General features: G+C 35.1%; 1 protein-coding gene across 1 annotated transcript; it reads right to left on the bottom strand.

The window, feature by feature from the left end:
- Nucleotides 1-671: 671 nt before the first annotated feature.
- On the bottom strand, nucleotides 672-20,489 carry LOC110099416 (protein RNA-directed DNA methylation 3). Its single transcript, XM_020826553.2, has 21 exons — nucleotides 20,170-20,489; nucleotides 17,853-18,094; nucleotides 17,605-17,760; nucleotides 15,778-15,936; nucleotides 15,586-15,669; nucleotides 14,692-14,759; nucleotides 14,207-14,596; nucleotides 14,062-14,110; nucleotides 13,836-13,991; nucleotides 9,054-9,200; nucleotides 8,907-8,979; nucleotides 8,674-8,832; nucleotides 8,558-8,594; nucleotides 8,369-8,427; nucleotides 7,534-7,609; nucleotides 7,120-7,181; nucleotides 4,940-4,993; nucleotides 4,661-4,873; nucleotides 4,446-4,562; nucleotides 4,245-4,364; nucleotides 672-4,087 (listed from the first exon to the last, which is right to left on the bottom strand). The coding sequence occupies exons 1-21, from the start codon at nucleotides 20,402-20,404 to the stop codon at nucleotides 903-905; spliced, it is 5,841 nt and encodes a 1,946-aa protein (XP_020682212.1). The 5' UTR covers nucleotides 20,405-20,489; the 3' UTR covers nucleotides 672-902.
- Nucleotides 20,490-20,793: the final 304 nt, after the last annotated feature.

Raw genomic sequence — 20,793 nt, 5'->3', positions numbered from 1 at the left:
ATGAAAAGCACTTGCAAGATACAACTTTCCTTCGATTCGAGAGGAAGGAAAAACTCTCCAAATCTCTAGCCGTAGCTTAGAGCCCAAGAACACAAACCCTAGATCTCAAAAATAATTCAAATCCAAGATGATTTTCAAATCCCTCCCAAAACACCTAATTAAAGACAAAGGATTAATACAAAATGCCTAAACAACCCCTCATTCAAATATTTTCCCTCCTAACTTGAATTAACCTCAAGTGGGCCCACCCTCTAATTCCCCCCCCCGTAACAGTTAACTTATACATATATCTTTCATCCTCCTTAGTATCTAATATATTATATAAATCATTAAAAAATATTTTCATCACATATAACTTTCTCAGACGCCTTACTCCTTTCGATCTAACCAAATAATATGTTTTTTTGACAGCTCTATTTTACAAACACGATCGATCGAACACAAACAATAACAGGATGGGCCGGCGTAACAGTTAACTTATACATATATCTTTCATCCTCCTTAGTATCTAATATATTATATAAATCATTAAAAAATATTTTCATCACATATAACTTTCTCAGACGCCTTACTCCTTTCGATCTAACCAAATAATATGTTTTTTTGACAGCTCTATTTTACAAACACGATCGATCGAACACAAACAATAATTTTTTTTAAACAGCTCTAAATAAAATAACGGATATGAACTAGGGATGCCATCAAGCTAAGTCATACATGTTAACGAACAAAGCCGAGAACATAAACATCAGTCAATAACATATGAAGGAAGCCAAAATCATGGTGTAGAGTGACTAAACAAAAAGTCTTAAGCATTTATGAGCAGAAAAGATCACCAAACTTGGAAAGTGGACGAAATTTACCATATTTACAAAGACTTTTCTGCATGCGCGTAAAGCCCATTACCAGCCTGAATTTGCTCCTCCATTGCCAGAATTGTCTGCTTTCCCCCAGCAATTTCTCTCTTGTCCGCCTTGCTGGAAAGCATCCTTACTGGAAGAATCTGTAGGCCATTTCGGAGCTTCTGCTTGAACTGGGAGAGACCCTTCAGAACCTGATCCTTTCACATTCCAGGATCTTGGTTTGTTTGAATTTTCATCCTCGCTGGGCGCACTTTTCGTGTCCCAAGATCCAACATGACCAGTTTCAGATAAAGGATTCTTCTGCTTTTCATCTGAACATCCAGAGTCCCATGTAGATTTCTCATTGACATTTGCAGAACCCCAAGGATTGTTCTTCTGCTGAGTTACCAGATCTTTCGCTGAAGCAGATTCCCAACCAGATGCAATATTGCTGCCAATAGCAGTTGGTGAATCCCAACTGCTTTTGCTGCAGTCAGCTTCTGACCCGGGCTTGGCTCGACCAGCTTCAGATTTCAAGCTGCCCCACGAAGCCTTTTCGGTATTCCCTCCGCTATTCCAACCGCCCTTTTCAGCTTCAAAGGTGCCATTTCCCCTGTTCCAGCTCCCCCCAGTTTTGAATTCAGGGTTCGAGTTAAATGCTTGCCGACCATCATTACCTTCTTTACTAGCACCTCGGCCGCCATAATTTTGCCCGAAATGTCGACCTCTACTAGAGAATGAGTTATCCCTCCCTCTTCCACCACCCCTACCAAAAGAACCACGACTCCAACTTTCCGACTTACCTTGGCTTTCATTTTGCTTGTTCCATTTGTTCCCCCCATCATTGTTCGAATCAGATGCCTGATTGCCAGAAGAATCGTTTCCGCCCCAATTACCTTGAGTAGAAGTTGGTTCTTGCTTGGAACCCCATGGACTAGAACGCAGATTACAGTCGGCTGAGTTGCTGTTATCAGGCCAATCTTTTGAACTCCCCGGATTCTGGGAGGCGTCGGCGGAAGAGCTCTCAACCATGTTAACAGACGAAGAAGCTGAAGATGCCCACCCAGAGCCCTGCACTTGACCAGTCGATTGATTTTCGCCGGATTTCCAACTGCCCCATGAGCCCTTTTCAGCATTCCCTCCACTATTCCAACTGTCCTTCTCACCTTCAAAGGTGCCATGTCCCCTGCTCCAGGTCCCCCCAGTTTTAAATGCTTGACCCCCATCATTACCTTCTTTACCAGAGTCATCACTACTGTTCCAACCATAAGAACGGCGTCCACCGGAATTCCTTCCGAGACCACGACCTCTAGAAAATGAGTTATCCCTCCCTCTTCCACCACCCCTACCAAAATCTGACCCACGACTCCAACTTTCCGACTTACCCTGACCTCCGCTTTGCTTGCTCCATTTGTTTCCCCCGCCATTGTTCCAATCAGATGACTGGTCGCCAGAAGAATCCTTTGCATCCCAATTACCATGGCTAGAACGTGAATCCAAGCTGGCCAAGTTCTTATTACCCCAATCTTTTGAACTCCCAGAGCCATCAGCTGTGCTAAAAGAGCAAGGTTCCTTAAATTTCCCCCAGTTGTTTTCACTCTCAGAAGATGTTTGGCTTGCCTGAGTGTCTACTTTCTTACTAGTCCAACCACCTTGACTGTCACCAGCTTCATTTTCTTTGTTCAGCGTAGCTGTTTCGCGCCAATTATTTGAGTTTAAATTCCCTGATAATGTATCACCATGGTCGCCAGTGCTGGATTTTGCACTAGTCCATTTGTCATCATTTGTAGTACCTTTGGTTACAGAAAGGCCATGAGCCCAATCCACAAATGAAACATCTTGAGAATTTGGTGTGTTCTTTTTCCAATCAGTTAATTGACTTGAAGTGGCATCACCTGTAGCAGTATCATTGATTGTCTGGTTCCAGCTAGAAGGTTTAGTATCAAAGGTTTTAGGAGTGTTCCAATTATCATTACTTCTAGTTAACTTGCTCCAGTTATCTATCTGTTTACCAGTGTCTGCATCTTTGCTCCAGCTGGAAGCATTATCCACATTGGTGTCATTTGTAATTCCACGATCAGTTCCCCAGCCAGGTTTACTACCACCACCATATGAGTTCCCGCTGTTCCAACCAACCTTTTCATCCATTCCTGCAGCTGAATGTTCGTCTGTTGATTTACACCCGTCGGTATTGCCCCAACTAGAAGGCTTATTAGAAAACCCTCCTTCAAATCTTTCTTGTCTGTTTCTCCAATCAGATGATTCAAATTGCCCCTGACCACCTTGCCCTCGGCCTCGACCTTGACCGCGCCCTCTACCTCGACCAAACTCCCTCGTATCAGAGTTCTCTCTACTGTAACCACCAGCTCCATTTCGACCACCGCCTCTACCCCTACCAAATCTCCAGCTCCCATCAGAGTCACCTGGTTTCTCGAAATTATCTTCATTTCTACCTCCCCTCCCGCCATATCTGCCCCTTCCTCTACCCCTGCTAGATCCTCTTCCTCCATCAAAATCCCTCTGTTGAGCCCAATTATTACCACTTTCATGATTGAAATGCCCTTGTGACCAACCTGACCCTTGACCCGAATCAGAATCTTTTGATTTGCCAACGTTAGGATCATGATGGTCATTATGCCAACCATCTCCTGCCTTCCAATGTCCTTGACTATCTTGACCAAAAACACTTCCTTCAGAACTCTTTGCTTTGTCCCAGCTATCTGTCAATACATCTTTTCCACCACCTGCATTTCCTGCCTTGTTCCAGTCAGATGCCTGATCCCTGTCAGATGATTTCTCTTTATTCCATCTGTCTATTTGACCTTCACTAGAGAATCCATCTTTCTTCCAACCTTCTTTTGCAGTTGCATCTGCTTGTTTAGATTTCTGCCAACCTTCTTTTTCTTTGTCCCAACCGCTTGTTTGACTTGATTGTTCGAGTGAAGACGCACCCCAATCAGAAGCTTGATTCTCATCTGCGGATGGGGTTTTCCATGTTTTACTTTGCACTGAGCTATTGAAAGAGGTTTCCCATGTACTCTTAGCAACTAGTTTTATCTCTTGAGAGGCAGCAGATTTACCCCAGCCATCCTCATTATTTCCAAGAAAACCTTTTCCATTGATGCTCCATGAATCTTGATTATCACCTCCAACATTCTTTGGAGAAGCCCAATTACCTGATTGCCCGCCAAAACCGTCTGCTCTGTCCTTTCCACTACTGTCTTTCTTCCGGTCAGCAGCGGCACCTGCAAGCATTTGTTTTTTTAAAACAAGATAACAGAGTTATCATTTGCTTCTCTTGCAAAAACTGTCAGCACTTCAGCATTAAAGATATGCTACCATATCATGCAAATCACAAATACCACCTAAAGAAATTTAATATTTATTGGACTCAAAAAGTACCATTCGTATTCCAGCTTCCACCAGCATCTGAACCAGGAAGTTTAGTCTGTTCCCATCCACTAGTTTCAGTATCGCTTAATATGGGGGGCTTGGATGCTGCTTTGTTCCAACTATCTTCACCTGCATTTGTTGATAGATGTGCTAAGAACAACGTTTAGACATTCGATCTGTCACAGAGTATGTATGGTTTTATTGCTTTACCTATGGTCCGGCCTTGTCCAGAATCAGGGGTAGAGAGCTTAGCTTTGCTCCATCCAACAGCATCACTAACACCTTCAACAGCAGTATGAGCTGCACTATCCGAGCCATCGCCGTCACCTAACATAATGATGAGTATGTTGATTATCACCAGTTCATCCATCCAAATAAATATACCTCACTTTAGGAAGTTTTCTTGAATTTTTGCATTTTGTTACCATTTGAACACCAGGTTTGTCCTGTTTTCTGAACGGGTGCTGGCCAGCCACTGGTTGAAGTTTCTACTTTAGTAAAAGCCTTGTTCCAGGCATCTACATCATTTTTGCACTTAGCATCAACACCTTTATCTCCACTTTCCACTTTATTCCATGAGCTCTGCTCTGCACTCACGCTCGGTGCTTCACCCTTATTTGCAGGTCCTTGTTCTTGATCTGAATCAAACAAAGTGCCTAAGCTAAAATATAAATATATCCATTTTTTACAAAAATTAGAATCACCTCCATTCCAAGAAGACAGTTTGCTTCCCCACGGGTCAGCTATTTGATTTTGATCTGTGAAATTTTTGAAAAGAAGTAAAAAGAGCAGAAAACAACTAGAAAAGTGGGCAAACGGTATGGAACTAAGAACAAAAACCAAATGAACACACTAACCAATGCACTTGAACTTTTGGCTACACCAAGGATATAACTTCTACGTTCTAAGATTTCAGAAAGTAAATAAAATTCTCTACTAGAAAATTTCTTAATTATAAACAATAAAAAGCCGTTCATAAAAAACCTCTATCTTCTTAGGGCAGACCAACAATAAGCACAATACCATTTTCTACCAAAACAAAATTTGAAAGATATGAAATATTGCAGAAGCTGATGATAAATCCTTTACTTTTCTTTAGAGGGTAAATTTAATTAAAATTTACCAGAAGTATTTCATGACAGCTATAATACTATGTTGAAATGAGAAGACCACTTTAGTTCCTGAAGTGGATCTGACCAATCACATACTTGTTCTTAAAATTAAACCATGTAATATCAACTAGTAGTTTAAGTGAGGTAAAAGTAATAAGAAGAATATATATATTAAAAGCAATAAGAAGAATAATTTCCTTGGAATAAGATGATGGACTTCAAACTAGTAGCTGTATATCCTTCAAGACAGGCGGTGCAAAGAGATTTGTAAATATATAGTTCAACAAAATATGATGTGGGCAAAGATTGCTGGTCTTAACTAGAGCCTAGAAAAGACAATAAATAAATAAGTAAAAAGACTTTGTACTTAAGTGAGGTACAAAAAAAATAGTAAAGAAAATACAAGTGGCTTCAAAGAGTGATAGAATAAAACAAAACTCCAATTTTTCATGATTTATATAATAGACTGAGTTGTATAAAATATTTAAGGCAAAAGATAGATCTAAAAACTTTGAACAATTAGATTTATTAAAAGAGAAGATCCTGTACTCTTAGTTAAATTTGAAAACAAAGAAAAGAAGAAAATGTTATTTAAAACTATTAAATGATGATTTAAAGAAAAAAATATTTTTAAAAGAGCATAATGAAAATAATAAAAATGATGAAATAGATTATAAACGGATTCCAAAAAAGTAAAGTTTGGTCAGCTCTAAAGAATAATCATAAACATATTAGGTCTCTATGAGATAGCTCTTGAGATCTGAAAAATTATGAAATATTTTAAGGTAGTTCGATTAGCAATCTCTTCAATGGAACCTTAAAGATCAAAGGATATTAAGAAACATTTTTTCGTACCCAAATTAAAGAGATGTTCAAGATTGTTATAATAATAGGAGAATCACACTTGAGTCATGCAACAAACCTATAGGAGATAGTAAAATAATATAGGCATAAGAAAATTATGTATATAAAAACCAATTTGGATTTAATCCAAGACCTACTTTACAAACAATTTTATGAAGGAGATTCAGGAAAGAGCAATGATATTCGTATGATTTTTATTGATTTGAAGAAGGTATATGATGAGTACCATGAGAACTCATTTATTGCACTTTAATAAAACGACATTGTGAGAGAAGACCATTTTAGTTATTAAAGTTATGCATAATGGAACATTGACTAGCAACGGATTCCAAAATTGTGCAAGTTCTTGTCGCATTCATCTAAAGCATATTTAGTCCTGCATCACTCAATTCTTTTCTAATTCATCAATTCAACGAGAACCGAAGCAGGATAATGATACCTAAATGAAGTTATTTGTCTTTAAATCTTTCTCAAGGAGAAATTACTATTTTTATGTGAAATCCATAAAAATAGAAAACAAAGATGGAAGTCAACAATATGGCTTTTAGGTTCAAACAATAATGAAAGCAAGAGGGAAATTTATTGAAGAATGAACTTATCAGTTTTCACATATAATTGACTAAAGTCTTAGTTCATATGCTCTTCTTCTTCTTCTTTTTTCAATAAAGACTGCATTCATACATGTCCCCATTGACTAATAATCTTTTCCAGAAAAAACAATATAAGCCATTACTCCATTGTGCTTATGTTACATGTAAAAAAAACCTAACGGTAAACAAACCCGAACAACATTTTAAGGCAATCCGTGAGCGCACAAGCATTACTCATCCAAAAAAAGAGTACTTGGAGAACTTGTGATAAAACTAGGCATAACAAAATTCTTTAAATCATTAAATAATATATCACACCTTTGCTATCATTTTCCCTAGGAAATGAGAAGCTAGAACAGGAAGCTGTATTCCAGGAATCCCTGCAGTACACATGGAAGAACTAAGAAAATACAGGATTTCTCAAAACATAATAAATTAAGTCTCACGTTCTTAATTTTATCATATGGAAACAAAATCTCTCAGGATTTAGTGTTAGTGGCCTCGTTCCAGTATCACTTAATTGCTTGTAATTATTACTGAATTTGCAGAAAGTAATGCATCAACCTTCATAAGCTACATTTGCAATCACGAAAAAACAGAGAAGGCATAGCTTACAGCTACATTTGAAACATTAAAATTTAAAATGAGTAGTAAACCATTATTTGGATAACATAAATAAAATGCATGGATTCCATGCAAGAAGCTTGAACCATGTAAAATTCTAGTATGTACCTTCCAAATGATGACATCCCAGCATTAAACTCAAAGTTATCCATCCCTAATCCTCCTCCCGCATCCAGCAAGCCATCTTAAACATTGAGAACGTATCCAATAGCACCAAGATAACAACATCACAAAATTGGACAATATTCATACAAACATACAGAATTAGCATAAAAATAATAATACCATTCAAATTTGATATGCATCACTATCTTAGTTTTTTGGATTTAATTAAACGATTATCATAGAATCAATTATAAAACATGTTATTACAGAAAATTTCTTCAGAATCAAATATGGAATTTTCTGGATTAGAATTGAAATATTAATTCCCTTTGACAGGAAGAAAAGAAAAAAGGATCTTTGCATTGGAAAAAAAACCATCTAGCCACAATATAAACTATTACTACATACAGGTTACTCCCATTTTTCAAGGCCCCTACACTAAAATATCAAAAGATTATTTTACTGGAAAAAAATCATTATAAAATTTCAAGGCTTTCTACAAGTGCCACATATTTTTGAAATTCATAGACAATGAATTTAGATTCCAATACACGTCCATATTTCCGTTCACAATCATAATTCCAATGGATTTACACCACAAAGAATTGTTCAAGAAGACTTAAATTTTGTGTGAGAAGGATCTGCTAAAGGATAACACTTGCTGAAGTTATACTCATCAAGTATTCTCAGTAGTAAAGTAAAGTTCTTCAACTTTTCAACAAATACAAAAGGGGCATGCATCATAAATTTCAAGCAACATGCGCTTAGCTAAATAACATCTGAACAGGAACTCCATTTTTACCACATCAGAAGGTAAATTTACATAATAAGAACCCACCTGTCGATTGGTCTTCTTGAGATCCAAACATGTTGCATTGCATGGCAGTAGCATCATCCCTAGAAAAATTCCAGCTTAGAAAAGCATCAGAATTTGAAATATTAACAGTATAATGATTAAAATATATCAATCAATGAGAAGGAACAACGGCTAAGCATGTTTATTCAAAAAGCAAGTGCCACAAAATACCTCTTTGAATTTGGTAAAGATAGCAACTTTTCATCAACTGCACATATGTACCAAACTATAAATTGAACAAAAAAGAGAGCAAAGTTTGAAATAATGTATTTTTGGGGCAAAAAAACCTGTAAGAAGCTTCCCAAGAGAATCGAGTTTGACTGTGATATCAGCACGGCGCATCCGAATAACACGGCAAAGATAACCCTTTAGTGGCCCTTTGCGAATTCTCAATGTCTGTCCGACAGAGAAAGTTCCAAGGGAATTGCTTTGTTGATTTCTGGAAACTGATTTACCAATTATAAATTAGAAGCTCATTAATAAGACATTTTAGTATTTACGCAAACACTATAATGCATACAGCTTTGAGAATTGTCATCCTGCTCGGACAATCTGATTGGCGACTGAGCAAATGAGGGGCCTGCTCTGGTACTCTGCCGAAACAGAACAGCATGAGATAATAGTGACCCTCCACCAAAACCACAACAACTGATTTAGAAAATAATACCAATTTTCCACCACCAAGATCCCGTGATTTCTTCACTAGATCACATATCCCTGAATTGGCACAAAAGAACCCATTGTTTTCGCTTTGGCATTCATCATATATAAAAAGAACACCTTTGTACATGTGCCTAACAATTCCCTCTCTACCCTGGAAAAAGAGCAAATTAAACGATAGTATATATAATCAGATTAACAACCTAAGGCAAATTTATCACTGCAAAAAGATTGGAAAGTCTGCGACAAAAACACTTCAGGGAAGTAAACAGGAAAACCACTAGTGTTCAGAAGAAAAAACAAATCATGGACACAACTTGAGCTTTCACAAACTTTAACCTAATTAATGGAAATTCAGCTATTGATTTGCCAAATGAATCTAAACTGTAACTGAATAGAAGCGCACTATAATGCATGGTGGGAGCAAACAACTGAATTCTGAAGCAATACAATGAAAATGACTGGGAAAAGTTTGCAACTTCATTGTCTGAATAAGATTATATTGATATTCTTCAGAAAATTAATAAGAAGAAACCAAAAAGGTCCCTAGAGATTTTTGGTGTATCCATTTTAGTCCAAACTTTTCGAAGTATTCAATATTGCAACTCAACTTATTGAATCTAAGCTTAAAAAAAATTCAAAATGTGCTCTTGTAAGGCCAAGAGTTTAGCTAGAATATCGCTGATAGCTTAAAAATCAATGTGATTTTTAAAATTGAGCTCAAGTCAAAACAAGGAGCCAAGCCATGAGCCAAAAATTTGGATCAAACTTATTTTCAAACTGATTTTGAGCCATAGATCAAAATCAAATCGAAAATTAATATTTTGAAAATAAAACTAGTTATAACTTTATATATAAGTTAGTATAACCATATATTGATAGAAAGTTTGGTAGGCTAAGTGGCCTATGCCATGGTATGGTCAAATCGAGAGGTTTGGGTTCCAAACCTGCAATCCTCAAAAAATTTTTAGCCATTTGTCATTTAACCAAACTTGAATGGCTCAGATCATAACACTCACTCTTATCCTCATCCTATATTACACTATCACTATCGTAGCCCAAGCTTGACCTCCCCACTCATCTCATTTCCCGCAATTTCGGCTCTCTTTTAACTAAATATTACTCTCTTCTCTTTGTCAATCTCCTCTTCAAGACATTATCGAGTATAAGTGCCATTTTATCTTGTACCTCGTCTACTTCTCCCCATCAAGGAGACATAAACTAGCAAGTGTACTCATCACAATACACTTGAATCTCTTTTTGACATTTTTTTTAAATTTGGTTGCTCGAGTACATGAATCGCTCCTAAATGTACAACAATAACAATCCTTTATCTGACCACTTTGGGTTGGTCGAATCACTCTTAACATGTGTTGTAATAAATTTCTTATTATTTCTTCACTCTTACTTTCTCGCCTCACTTATCACTAATGTGGCCATCAACCATTTGTCATCGCTAGCGGGGTTTAGCTCAATAAGAAGTTGCTTTGTGTGCACCTCCGCCTTTGTATACCTGGTTTTAAAAACTATTATGACGATTCACACATGGTCTCTGCATTTTAAATCTTGTGATACAAATTGAATCTTTATTTTGCTATAATAATTCCTGTTCTTGAGATACATCATACATTTGCTAATCGTTGCAATGATTCCTATAAATGAGAAGTTGAGAGCCTGAGATTTAGATGCATTATGTTAATTATTTATATATAGGTTTGCTAGTTGATCGAGATAAAAGTCAGTTGTGATTATTTTTTTCTATCAAATTGCTCCCGAGATATGATATGAGACAAATCATACATTTCTATCTTCGAAGTTTAGTTTCATTTGCATCTTGCTTGAATGACTCTATTACGAGAAACATAATAAATACCCATAACTTTTCTGTTTCATTCAGTCCTTCAATTTCCCGTTGTCTTTAATCCTTTAGATGAGGAATTATTAACTTCAATCATCCAATTTCTCTTGGAAGCAATGTTTACCTGCTCAACATCAATTTAGCATTAGTCTAAGTTACCTCCAACAAACAATACAACTAATTTGAGTGAAAGTGTGGGAGAGTTACTTTTATAGAAGAGACGAGGGTGATCAAAAGTGTGGAAGCATTTCAATCAAATTTCCGTTATAGAAAAAAGAAAAACCATTGAAAAATGAAAGTATAATTCTTGTGCTAAGTCATACGTAAAACAAAAAGTAGTATCAAATATCATAGAAATAAGCATTTTAAGACTAATCATAACAGTACAATAGATGATTGGGAAAAGAAGCAAAATACTTTATCCAAATGCCAAGGACATGAAGGAAAAAATTCAGGTACAAGTAACACTATAATAATAAGTTTCTTCCCACTTAATTTTGATGAATACTTAGGATAGGGAATGCATGTCTATCATTACTTTTACTTCTAATATGGCAAACATCATGAAAGTTAAAATTGATAAATATTGGTTAGCTTGTTCTATCACTTGCATGCTTTTAAACCCTTGGGTAAAAGTGTTTTGCATCAAATTATTATCATCCAAAAATTTATAATGTTTCAATTGTCACAGAGAAGCTTGAAAGCGCACCACAAATTCTTATGAAATCTATTCATTTTATGTTGTCGAGAAGCATCATGTTGGGAGGGACATTAATGAACCGTCTACTACTCAAGCTGGCACATCAATGAAAAGGCAAAGAAGCAGCCTTGGTTTCATTGATGTTATTGTTGGTTGTATGATCATAGACTCTAGTGTGACTTCAATAGCCCAAAAATCTGACTTGAATGTGTACTTCAATGGAGGTTGTACCAAGTGCGAAGATTATGAATTTGATACATTAAAATGATGAAAAATGTTATTCATAAAGTACAAAACTCTTCCAAAACTGAAAACAATGCTTTCAACATACCCATCACAACAATAGATTCAATGTCAACGATCATGTCCATGGTGAATATAAAAGATCTATTTCAATAAAAACACTTTATGCACTGATTTATGTTGAAAATTGGATTTGACAAGTTTACAACACATCAAAAGAACCAACAGTAAGATTCCTGATCACCTTATCAAATTCTTATCGCAACAAATCTATAATATTTAATTTTGTCACAAGAAAAAATTTATCTAATTTCTATTTCAGTGAGTCATTCTGGTTAAAGAGAACTTCTCAGTTAGTGTTCCTGAAAATTTGACTATTAAATCCCACATTCAAAAGAGTAGTTCTTTTATGTACTTGCGACCCATGGAATGGTTAGTCAAGATTGTTACTATTTATACTATTTTAAACTCAAGCAAGTTACCTGGCCATAATATCCTGCATTACTACATTATTGCTTATTAGTTTTGTGACTGAATGTTTCTCATTTTATTATTCGTCCTTCAATCATCAATTAGAGTTCACTATATCAAAATTGGGATAATAGTTACTACTTGGAATGCTAATTTCTTCATAATTGCTTGTTGTTAATTAGAAATTTCCATTAATTAAATGTTATATTATCATTTGGATGTTGGATTATATGCTTGATGATGAAAATTAAATGATATAAACTGAAGGCATGAAATGAAAAGTACAACCACAAGTGGCATTTTGTGAAAGGATAATTTACAATCATTCCGCCAATGAATCTTCAAGGCCACATTTTTCCCTCTCTAATATCAATTTTTGCTACTTGCTGAGATTTGTTTAAGATGATGGAGTTTCTTATATTGGCTAATTTACTATCCTTACTAGTTACTGTTCTGTTTCGACTTTGTTGCCATACTATTGCTAAGAGCTTGGGATCTATCATGAAGTTTGTTGCCTTGCTGTGTTTCAACTTTTCTAGAATGTGGAGAATGGCTTTCGTTTGTTAAAGATAGCTATATTTTTGCAATTTTAATTTTTTAAATGTCATCCCGCAACATTAATCATCTCAAATTCCCTAAGGGCACTATACTTACGAATTAACATCTTAATATTTATGTAATAACTTTTTTTATTAAAACAACTTACTTTTCTTAAAAATTGATGTTTCATAAACTTTAAGATTTCACATAGAATGAAAAAATGTAGACCTTGACCTGGACTTGGAAGACCTATAATGCAAACTTAGCTTATTGCTTGTGTGGATTGATATTGTATAACTAGAAGTATAATGTATTACAAATGTAAATGTGTGTAATTAGAAGAATGATTGATATTTGGACTAATAATTAGTCTAAAATTTGTAAATCAAATTATATCCAACTTATCAATTATTATACACACACACACAGATATATATATATATATATATATATATGAGCCGCCTCAAATTCAATTTTGATTTATCCACATTCCGTTCTCGATCAACTTTAATTTCAATTAATTCGATTTTGAGCCACCCCTAACTTGGGCTAAAATAGGTTCATAGTTCAGCCTCATGGATTCAATCAATAGAATGGTGTCCAAAGAAATGGAAAAATTGATGGGAGGATGAGAATATCATATTTGTTCACATTTGATAAGCTGAGGTATTAAATGTAACGCCTAAAAAATCGACAACTAATATAGACGAACTAAAAAAGCCTCGGGATAATTTTGGTCATTTACCTAATTAGTAAGTATCAACCTCTCAAGCTTGATCAAGTGCAAACTGTCAACCAAAACTCAGAAATAGAGAAACAATGGAGAGAAGTCCCAACCAAAAAATGGGTCAAGTTAAAATTACTCATAAAATGTCATTAGCTAAAGGCAACAGCTTAAAAATAAAAGTCATCAAGCAAAACAGAAGAAAGCAATAATATCAAAGGGAAGCAAACAAGCACACAACATCATAAGCTACCTCTAGAGGCCCTTCAAAAACCTTCACAACATCATCGATAGATATTGTCTTCATGCAGCGATCTGTTGCTGTGAAAACTTTATCCACACAGATTTTCTTTATTACTCGAATATTAATACTCACGACCTCAGAGCCATTCACGTCACCTTTCAAAACCTGATGAAATAAATATTATCAGAAATTCCCCACAGAAACACAAAAGAAACATATTGGTCAATCTAGCTACCTTGAAGGTGTCATTTTCCTTGTCTATTATTATGCCACAGCTTTTCTTCCTGCAAGCAAAAACATGAAAAAAAAAAGTACTGATTAAGTGATTAACACATTACTTCTTAATCAGCAACCCCTGAAAATTACAGAAAATGACTAACCCAAATAGCACGAGATCATCTATATCAAAACCATTTATCTGTTTATCTGCATCCTTCTGATTAGATTTTTCTCCAACCTTCGGATTGGATTTTTCTCCATCCTTCTGATTATATTTTTCTCCATTCTTCTGATGGGATGTTTCAGGTAACTTCTTTTTCATTCGTGCTTTATAAATACTTGAAAGCCAGTCAACATCTTTAACTTCATCTTTATCCAACTCCTCAAACTTCATAAGTTCATCACTTGTAGGTTGTACACCCCAGTGAATTAGTGAACCCATCGATACCTTTTTATATAGGTAACCATCTTTAAGCATTAAGCCATCAAGGACCTCAAAAATCTCCCCAGTTTCACGATCACGCCTAACCTCTATATGAGGTCTGAAGTCTCTGTTGAATGACAATATTCAGAAATGCCAATGAGAAGACTTGCATCAGGTGTCCAAGCAAAAGGAATCAAAACAAAAGGGAACATATAAATGTACTCTAGTTCATGGGAGCTTATCAGTCGTGGAGCTGGTATAGCAGCAGCCTTCAGAGATGTGCCCCCACCCTTGAAGAATATAGACATAAGTAATAGAAAAAATAATCATCCAATCTCAAATGTACTTTTGATGTAATAGATAAATCAGATGCCTGAATGATATTACCGAAAAGTTATGCTTAAAGATGGATGACTTACCCTAGTATAAGGAAAAACAGGGAAAAAAAGCAGTTTATTTCTCATTGTACTTTGAGATGCATCAGATTAAATATTAAATAACAAAGCATGGATATGATTAAATTAAGATGGAAAAAAATGCTGGCTTAGTTCATATGAAAAAGAAGAAAATAAAAAAATTCATGTGAAAATTATCATTTATGTAGCTAACCAAACAAGATAATCATTTAGTATAATATACGACTATAATTTGCATTTTGCATGCATCAATACAAACTAAATATCTGTTAGCATTTAAATATTTCAGTGTATTTAACAAAACTATCGCCTCAACATTGCACCCATGCAGGATGGGTACAAACCAGAGAAGAATCTGAAAGGCAAGCCAGTTATTAAGATACTACTCATAGCAATGTAGATCTATCAATCAATCTCATATCTTCACATATGCCTTTCATTGAGAATCAACATTTTGCATGCATCAATATTAAATTTCAGGCAGCTTAAGATATAGCCCTAATATCATGCCAACGACATTTAACAAAACACATAATGATAATAAAATAATCTCAAAATAAACCATATTTAATAACAAAATCTATCTAGTTAACGTTAGCAGAAATTAGTATCACATGAAAAGCACGTAAAATAAAATATGGGCCCAAATGAACAAAACTATAGTGAGCAAAGAGGCAGAAAACTGCTAAATTGTACTTACAAATTTTTTGGAAATTGCTTGAAGATCAATTCTAGGGACCAGTTTAATGGTCACCCTTTTCTTTGCATCATTCACTAACACTACCTGTTGAAATGAAATAATATCCGTGAAATTGAAGAGAAGCAAGTGAAGATGTGAAATGAAATGTACGGAAAAAGGAAATCAATTAAATGAGCTCAAATATTCTGTTACCTCCGCAAGATCACCCTTATACTTTCCATTCTTCATTCGAACCCACATACCCTTAACGATCCCACATGCCTTCCTTTGAATAGAAAGTAAATTAGGGGCTTCATTCCTTGGGACAAGCTCTATTCTACTTGGGTACAGAATGCACAACCCGTTGCATGCCTGAAGTGAAAAACTTTGGCCATTAAACGTTGTTTACATCATACACATATATATAGTTTCATGTAATATAAACAGCACATGATCATTATTCATCAACAACAACATTGGCTAGATAAGAGTTTGCTAACGCATAGACAGGTATTAGAAATCATAGATTACATATAAAGTGCGTAGCTATATGGAAAAGAATTTTAAATAATTACTATCAAGTATGGTACATGATAAAGAAGAATATTCGGAAGAAAAAGGAAATGAAAATTCTGAATTTCTTCATAAGAAGAAAATTGAATGGAAAGCCTTAACAATTGAACAGTTTATAAAGATATTTTAGCACTATACAATATTTTTTAAGTCAAACTGCCAATTCACTATTGATGCCTGACAGAAAAGTTTACACAGCTACTACTAGAATGGATAAGGTCTCAAAATTAAAGATTTTAAGATTTAGTGGTGAAACTTCACCCTATTCCCTCAGAAAAGGAAAAGCAGATAGGCTCCATACCCCTACTTGCATAAATCATCGAGGATGGACAATAACTCTAATGATAGCATATTAAGCATTGAGGCACTATCCATTTTAACATGCACGCTTCTTTGTGTACGCTATATTATTTCTTAAAAGATGACCGCTAAGCTGGCTTTCAGCTGTAAGTATACACTCCTTAAGATCATCATTATCACAATCACCATCATTAGCCTAATACCAACAAATCGAGGTCAGGTCAGCTTGTTGAATCCTCAAATTCATTGTTCATTCGGCCAAATTGTTACTATGACAATAGCTTAACTCTTATGCTGATTCTAGTCTATGGCACATTTTTTCCTCCCAAATGTCTAAGCCTCTTATTAAAATGCGAAAGGTACCATGGAGTTCAAGAATGTATTGCTATAGTCAGCCAAAATTCTAAGATTTTCAATAGGATACAACAAACTAAAAGGGAAGAGATTTAAGTTAAAATCTAAAGATATGGAAGTGAAAACTAGTATAGCAAACATCAATCTAAAGGGACTTAAGCAATGATCACCAGCCAAAAGGAAGAGTATGAATATGCGCTCTAGCCAAAAGCAATAATTTCAGAAGTTCAAGCATCAAATGGGAAACAGACTTCTGAGCATATGTGCAAGTCTCTACATTGCATGCACACCTGTATAGCTTTGACATCTGCATATACAACACTACGCTCATGTAAAATAAATACTTATTTTGCGAGAGTTGTCCAACACCATGTGCAAATTTTACTGTACTACCATACTTTGTCCGACAAATTACTTATGTGATCATAGACATCACAATGAGTTTAAAAGGCATACTTTATTGTCAAACAGTAGGCCTTTTGCGCCCAAAAGAGATTTCATGCAGAATACTACAATAAAGTTAACGTGAATAAACTAGCATTGGCATGATCAAACTGTTATCAAAAGAAACCAAGCAGAATACGATGATTTCTTTGACTTATATTTCAGACCATGGCTTTAAGTTTATTGCAGACAACTGATTAAAAGCTAATACTGATGCCTCCCCAAATGATCAATTATGGTATATCCACCTGCTTATTGTGGTCCATAAGATCAAGCAAGCAAAAAAATGCACCCAACAATAACTAAACATAGAATAAACTATAATAATTAAGACTTGAACAACCGGTAAATAAATGGCAGCATGATTACCTCAAAAACATTGCAGGCTCTGTCGGCTTCAACATAAAAAAAACCTTTTACATGATCAAGAGAAAATACTGAAAATATCTGCAGCTTCTTTCCAATTTTTTGCAAGTCAACAAATTTCTGCATTAAGCAAAAGGCAGCTTGCCTTTCTCGCCCCATCTACAATAAATAAAACCCAAGGAGAGTCAGTACAGAATTTAAAATAAATGAGAGAATATGGGAGAATATTCAAAGGTTTAGACAGTCCAAACCATGCATTTAACCCGCCAAACAGAGAGATCTTTTGTAGCACGAGCTACCAATAAAGACTGATCACACTCTTTAACATCCTCATCAAATGAAACAAACCCTGAACCACCGTACCGCTCCTTGATAGCTTCTTCAAGTTCGTCATCATTCATCTCTTCCTCCTTGATAAAAAAAGGGACTGGACTGGACTTTCCAGGTCCTCTCGTCACATTCTTTAACTCTTTTGTACCAATATCAGGCAACTCTGCCCATAAAAGACAATCAGACATCAGATAGATCCACTACATTAAATTTGTCGAACCATGCTGAGTATTACGCAAAACAAGTTCATTCATAATCTCTGACCACATTGTACAATATTATATTTGTGCCTAAAGCATGTAAACAATTGCACATTGGAAAAAAAGATTACAAAGCAAATCAGGAAAGGTTAAATAAATGCGGAAAATTTTATTATATTGAGAATTACCTATAAGTAAACAAACCAAGATACTTTTTTTAATTAAGAATTTAAGATACAAGAAAATTTTAAACTACGAGCCTGACTCTGAAAAGTAGGATTCAACATAATTTCAAAACAACATTTTACATGTTAGATCAAACTTATCAATTAAATAGACAGGTATTTAATCCAAAAGCAATACATACATACATGGCATAACAGAGAAATAGAAATGAAAACAAAAAGCCAAAGATTTTTCACAAGTATTAGTGACCAAAGAGACCAAAAACTTAGGCTTCGTTTGAGATGACTTTTTTATTGCTTCTTGAAGCAGCTTTCTAGTAAAAAAAATTAATTTTTATACTAAAAAGCTACTTCAAGAAGCTGTAAAAAAGTCGTCCCAAACGAATCCTTAGGCTCTATTTGTATAAAAGGAACTGAAAAATTGTGAAATATAAATGGAAATAATTAAGGGATTCAGTTAAAATTATTTTTCAACATGTTTGTTTGAAGAGAAACGTATCTTTTTTTTGTTCATTTTTTGGCTGATGAGAAATTCATTTATTCCTCTATCAAAATAGCACTTTTGACTCAGAGTGATAACTGGATTTTTTTTATTGTTGGGTATGAAATTGCTAATGGAAAAATGCATTTATACACATTTCTTAGGTAAAAACAATTGCCTGTCAGTTACATTGAAAGAAAATACCCAAATGAAATTGTTAAGTAAAATGCATTTTAATTTCCCCAAATCATTTCAAAGCAAATAACCCCAAGGGTCGCTATAAACTATTTCGACATATACACAATTGTGGACACACAAAACAGATGGAATAAACTAAGACGTGGAAAAAACATAGGTAAGTAGCAAAGTAATACGCCTGCTCTAATCTACACATAAAAATCATAGGATACACATAAAGACTAAACTCATGCAATAAAAAAAAAAATCCATAAAGGCGTCTTCTTCACTCCATCTAAATCTGTGTCCATCAGCAAATCATGACATGGATTCAATGCAAACAACATTTGAAAGGTTATAAACTAAATGTCATGCTAAATAGCAGCTGCATATCCAACAAAATAGGCAAATAACACCACAAATGTTATTTAAAATGATAAAGATCTTTCTAAATTCCAAGTTAGCAAAAATAAAAAAACAAAGCAGTTTCGAATAAAATTTGCAAGGAAGATTATGCCAGTAAATAAACCTTAATAACCCAAAGCATTACAAATTACAAAACAGAAAATCCCATAGTTCGAAACAACACATGGATACCCAAATGAACGTAATAGACAAAAATGGACCAAGTACAGCAATAGCCCCCACTTCCCAGCTTTTACTTTTATCATATACAAGGACGAAGCCAACGATTGAAATGTAATATTTATCAGAAAGAATCATAAATTAGAAAAAAAATCTTAGTTAAATATCTCTGAATCAAAACAAAGCTGGATGCATGAAGTTTCTCATGTCAACATACAAACAGTGACAGAGCAGAAAAAAAAAAACTCTAAGCTAAAAAGCATTCATATATCCCAAGCAAAAGAAACTTCCAGCATCTGGTAATCTACAAATAAGGAAGTTATAATCAAGCTATGTAAACAGTATTAAGTTACAACCGTCATTGACATCCACAATTCCGGCCATGGGTACCTAAACCATGGAGGCATGAGCATATGATCCACATTCAAACCTAAAGAATAACTACATCCACCAACAACTCCAGCAAAGTCCTCCATGCCAGCAAGAACCCTAAAACGTCCAAACTTTACATCCACATGCATGTTAGACAACATAAAAACAAGATGAAGTAGATCGCCGCCGATTTAAAGAAAGCGTCGGCACTAGAACCCTAGGGAATGCAACCAAATACCAAAATCAAAATCGTCATCGATTTCCCAATCGAGTTCATCTTCATCTTCCTCTCCTTCAAAATCTGCATCCGCGGCAGTATCATCGACGAACTGGAGCACGCCGGATGGCTTCTTCGGAGGAGGAGCACCGGAACTCTCTCCGTCCGCGCGAGTGCGCCTTCTTTTCCCGGAAGAAGATGCAGAGGATGCCGGAGACTTTCCGGCTATCTGCTTCCCCTTCCCCTTGACTGCCATTGCCGAGCTCCAGAAGTGGCTGCCAGAGAGAAGATCAGAAGAGAGCGAGAGGGAGAAGAGAGTGATGCAGTGGTAAAGATGGGGAGAAAATGTCGAGATCAAGTAGGTTATAAGAGTGCAAGATTCTAAACTGGACTACGATCCTATCCAATGACCAGAGTAGATTTGTAAGATATGACGGTTTCTTTACCGTTTATTTAATTTTGTATGGCTGAAAGCTGGTCGTACTGTTACAATTCTTATACAATGTTGTAATATAAAGGCAAATTTCTATATATAAATAATTTAGGATATTTAAATTATTTTAAAAAATTCAAAAATATATATTATTTTATCCTAAAAATTAATTTATATTAAATTTAGATTTAAAACATTTTTGAAAATTTTTA

This window comes from Dendrobium catenatum, unplaced genomic scaffold, assembly GCF_001605985.2.
Source record: "Dendrobium catenatum unplaced genomic scaffold, ASM160598v2 fragScaff_scaffold_1022, whole genome shotgun sequence".
In the NCBI taxonomy this organism is placed as follows: domain Eukaryota; kingdom Viridiplantae; phylum Streptophyta; class Magnoliopsida; order Asparagales; family Orchidaceae; genus Dendrobium; species Dendrobium catenatum.
The sequence above is the reverse complement of the archived record's forward strand: the minus strand, read 5'-3'. Positions and strand labels throughout refer to the sequence as shown.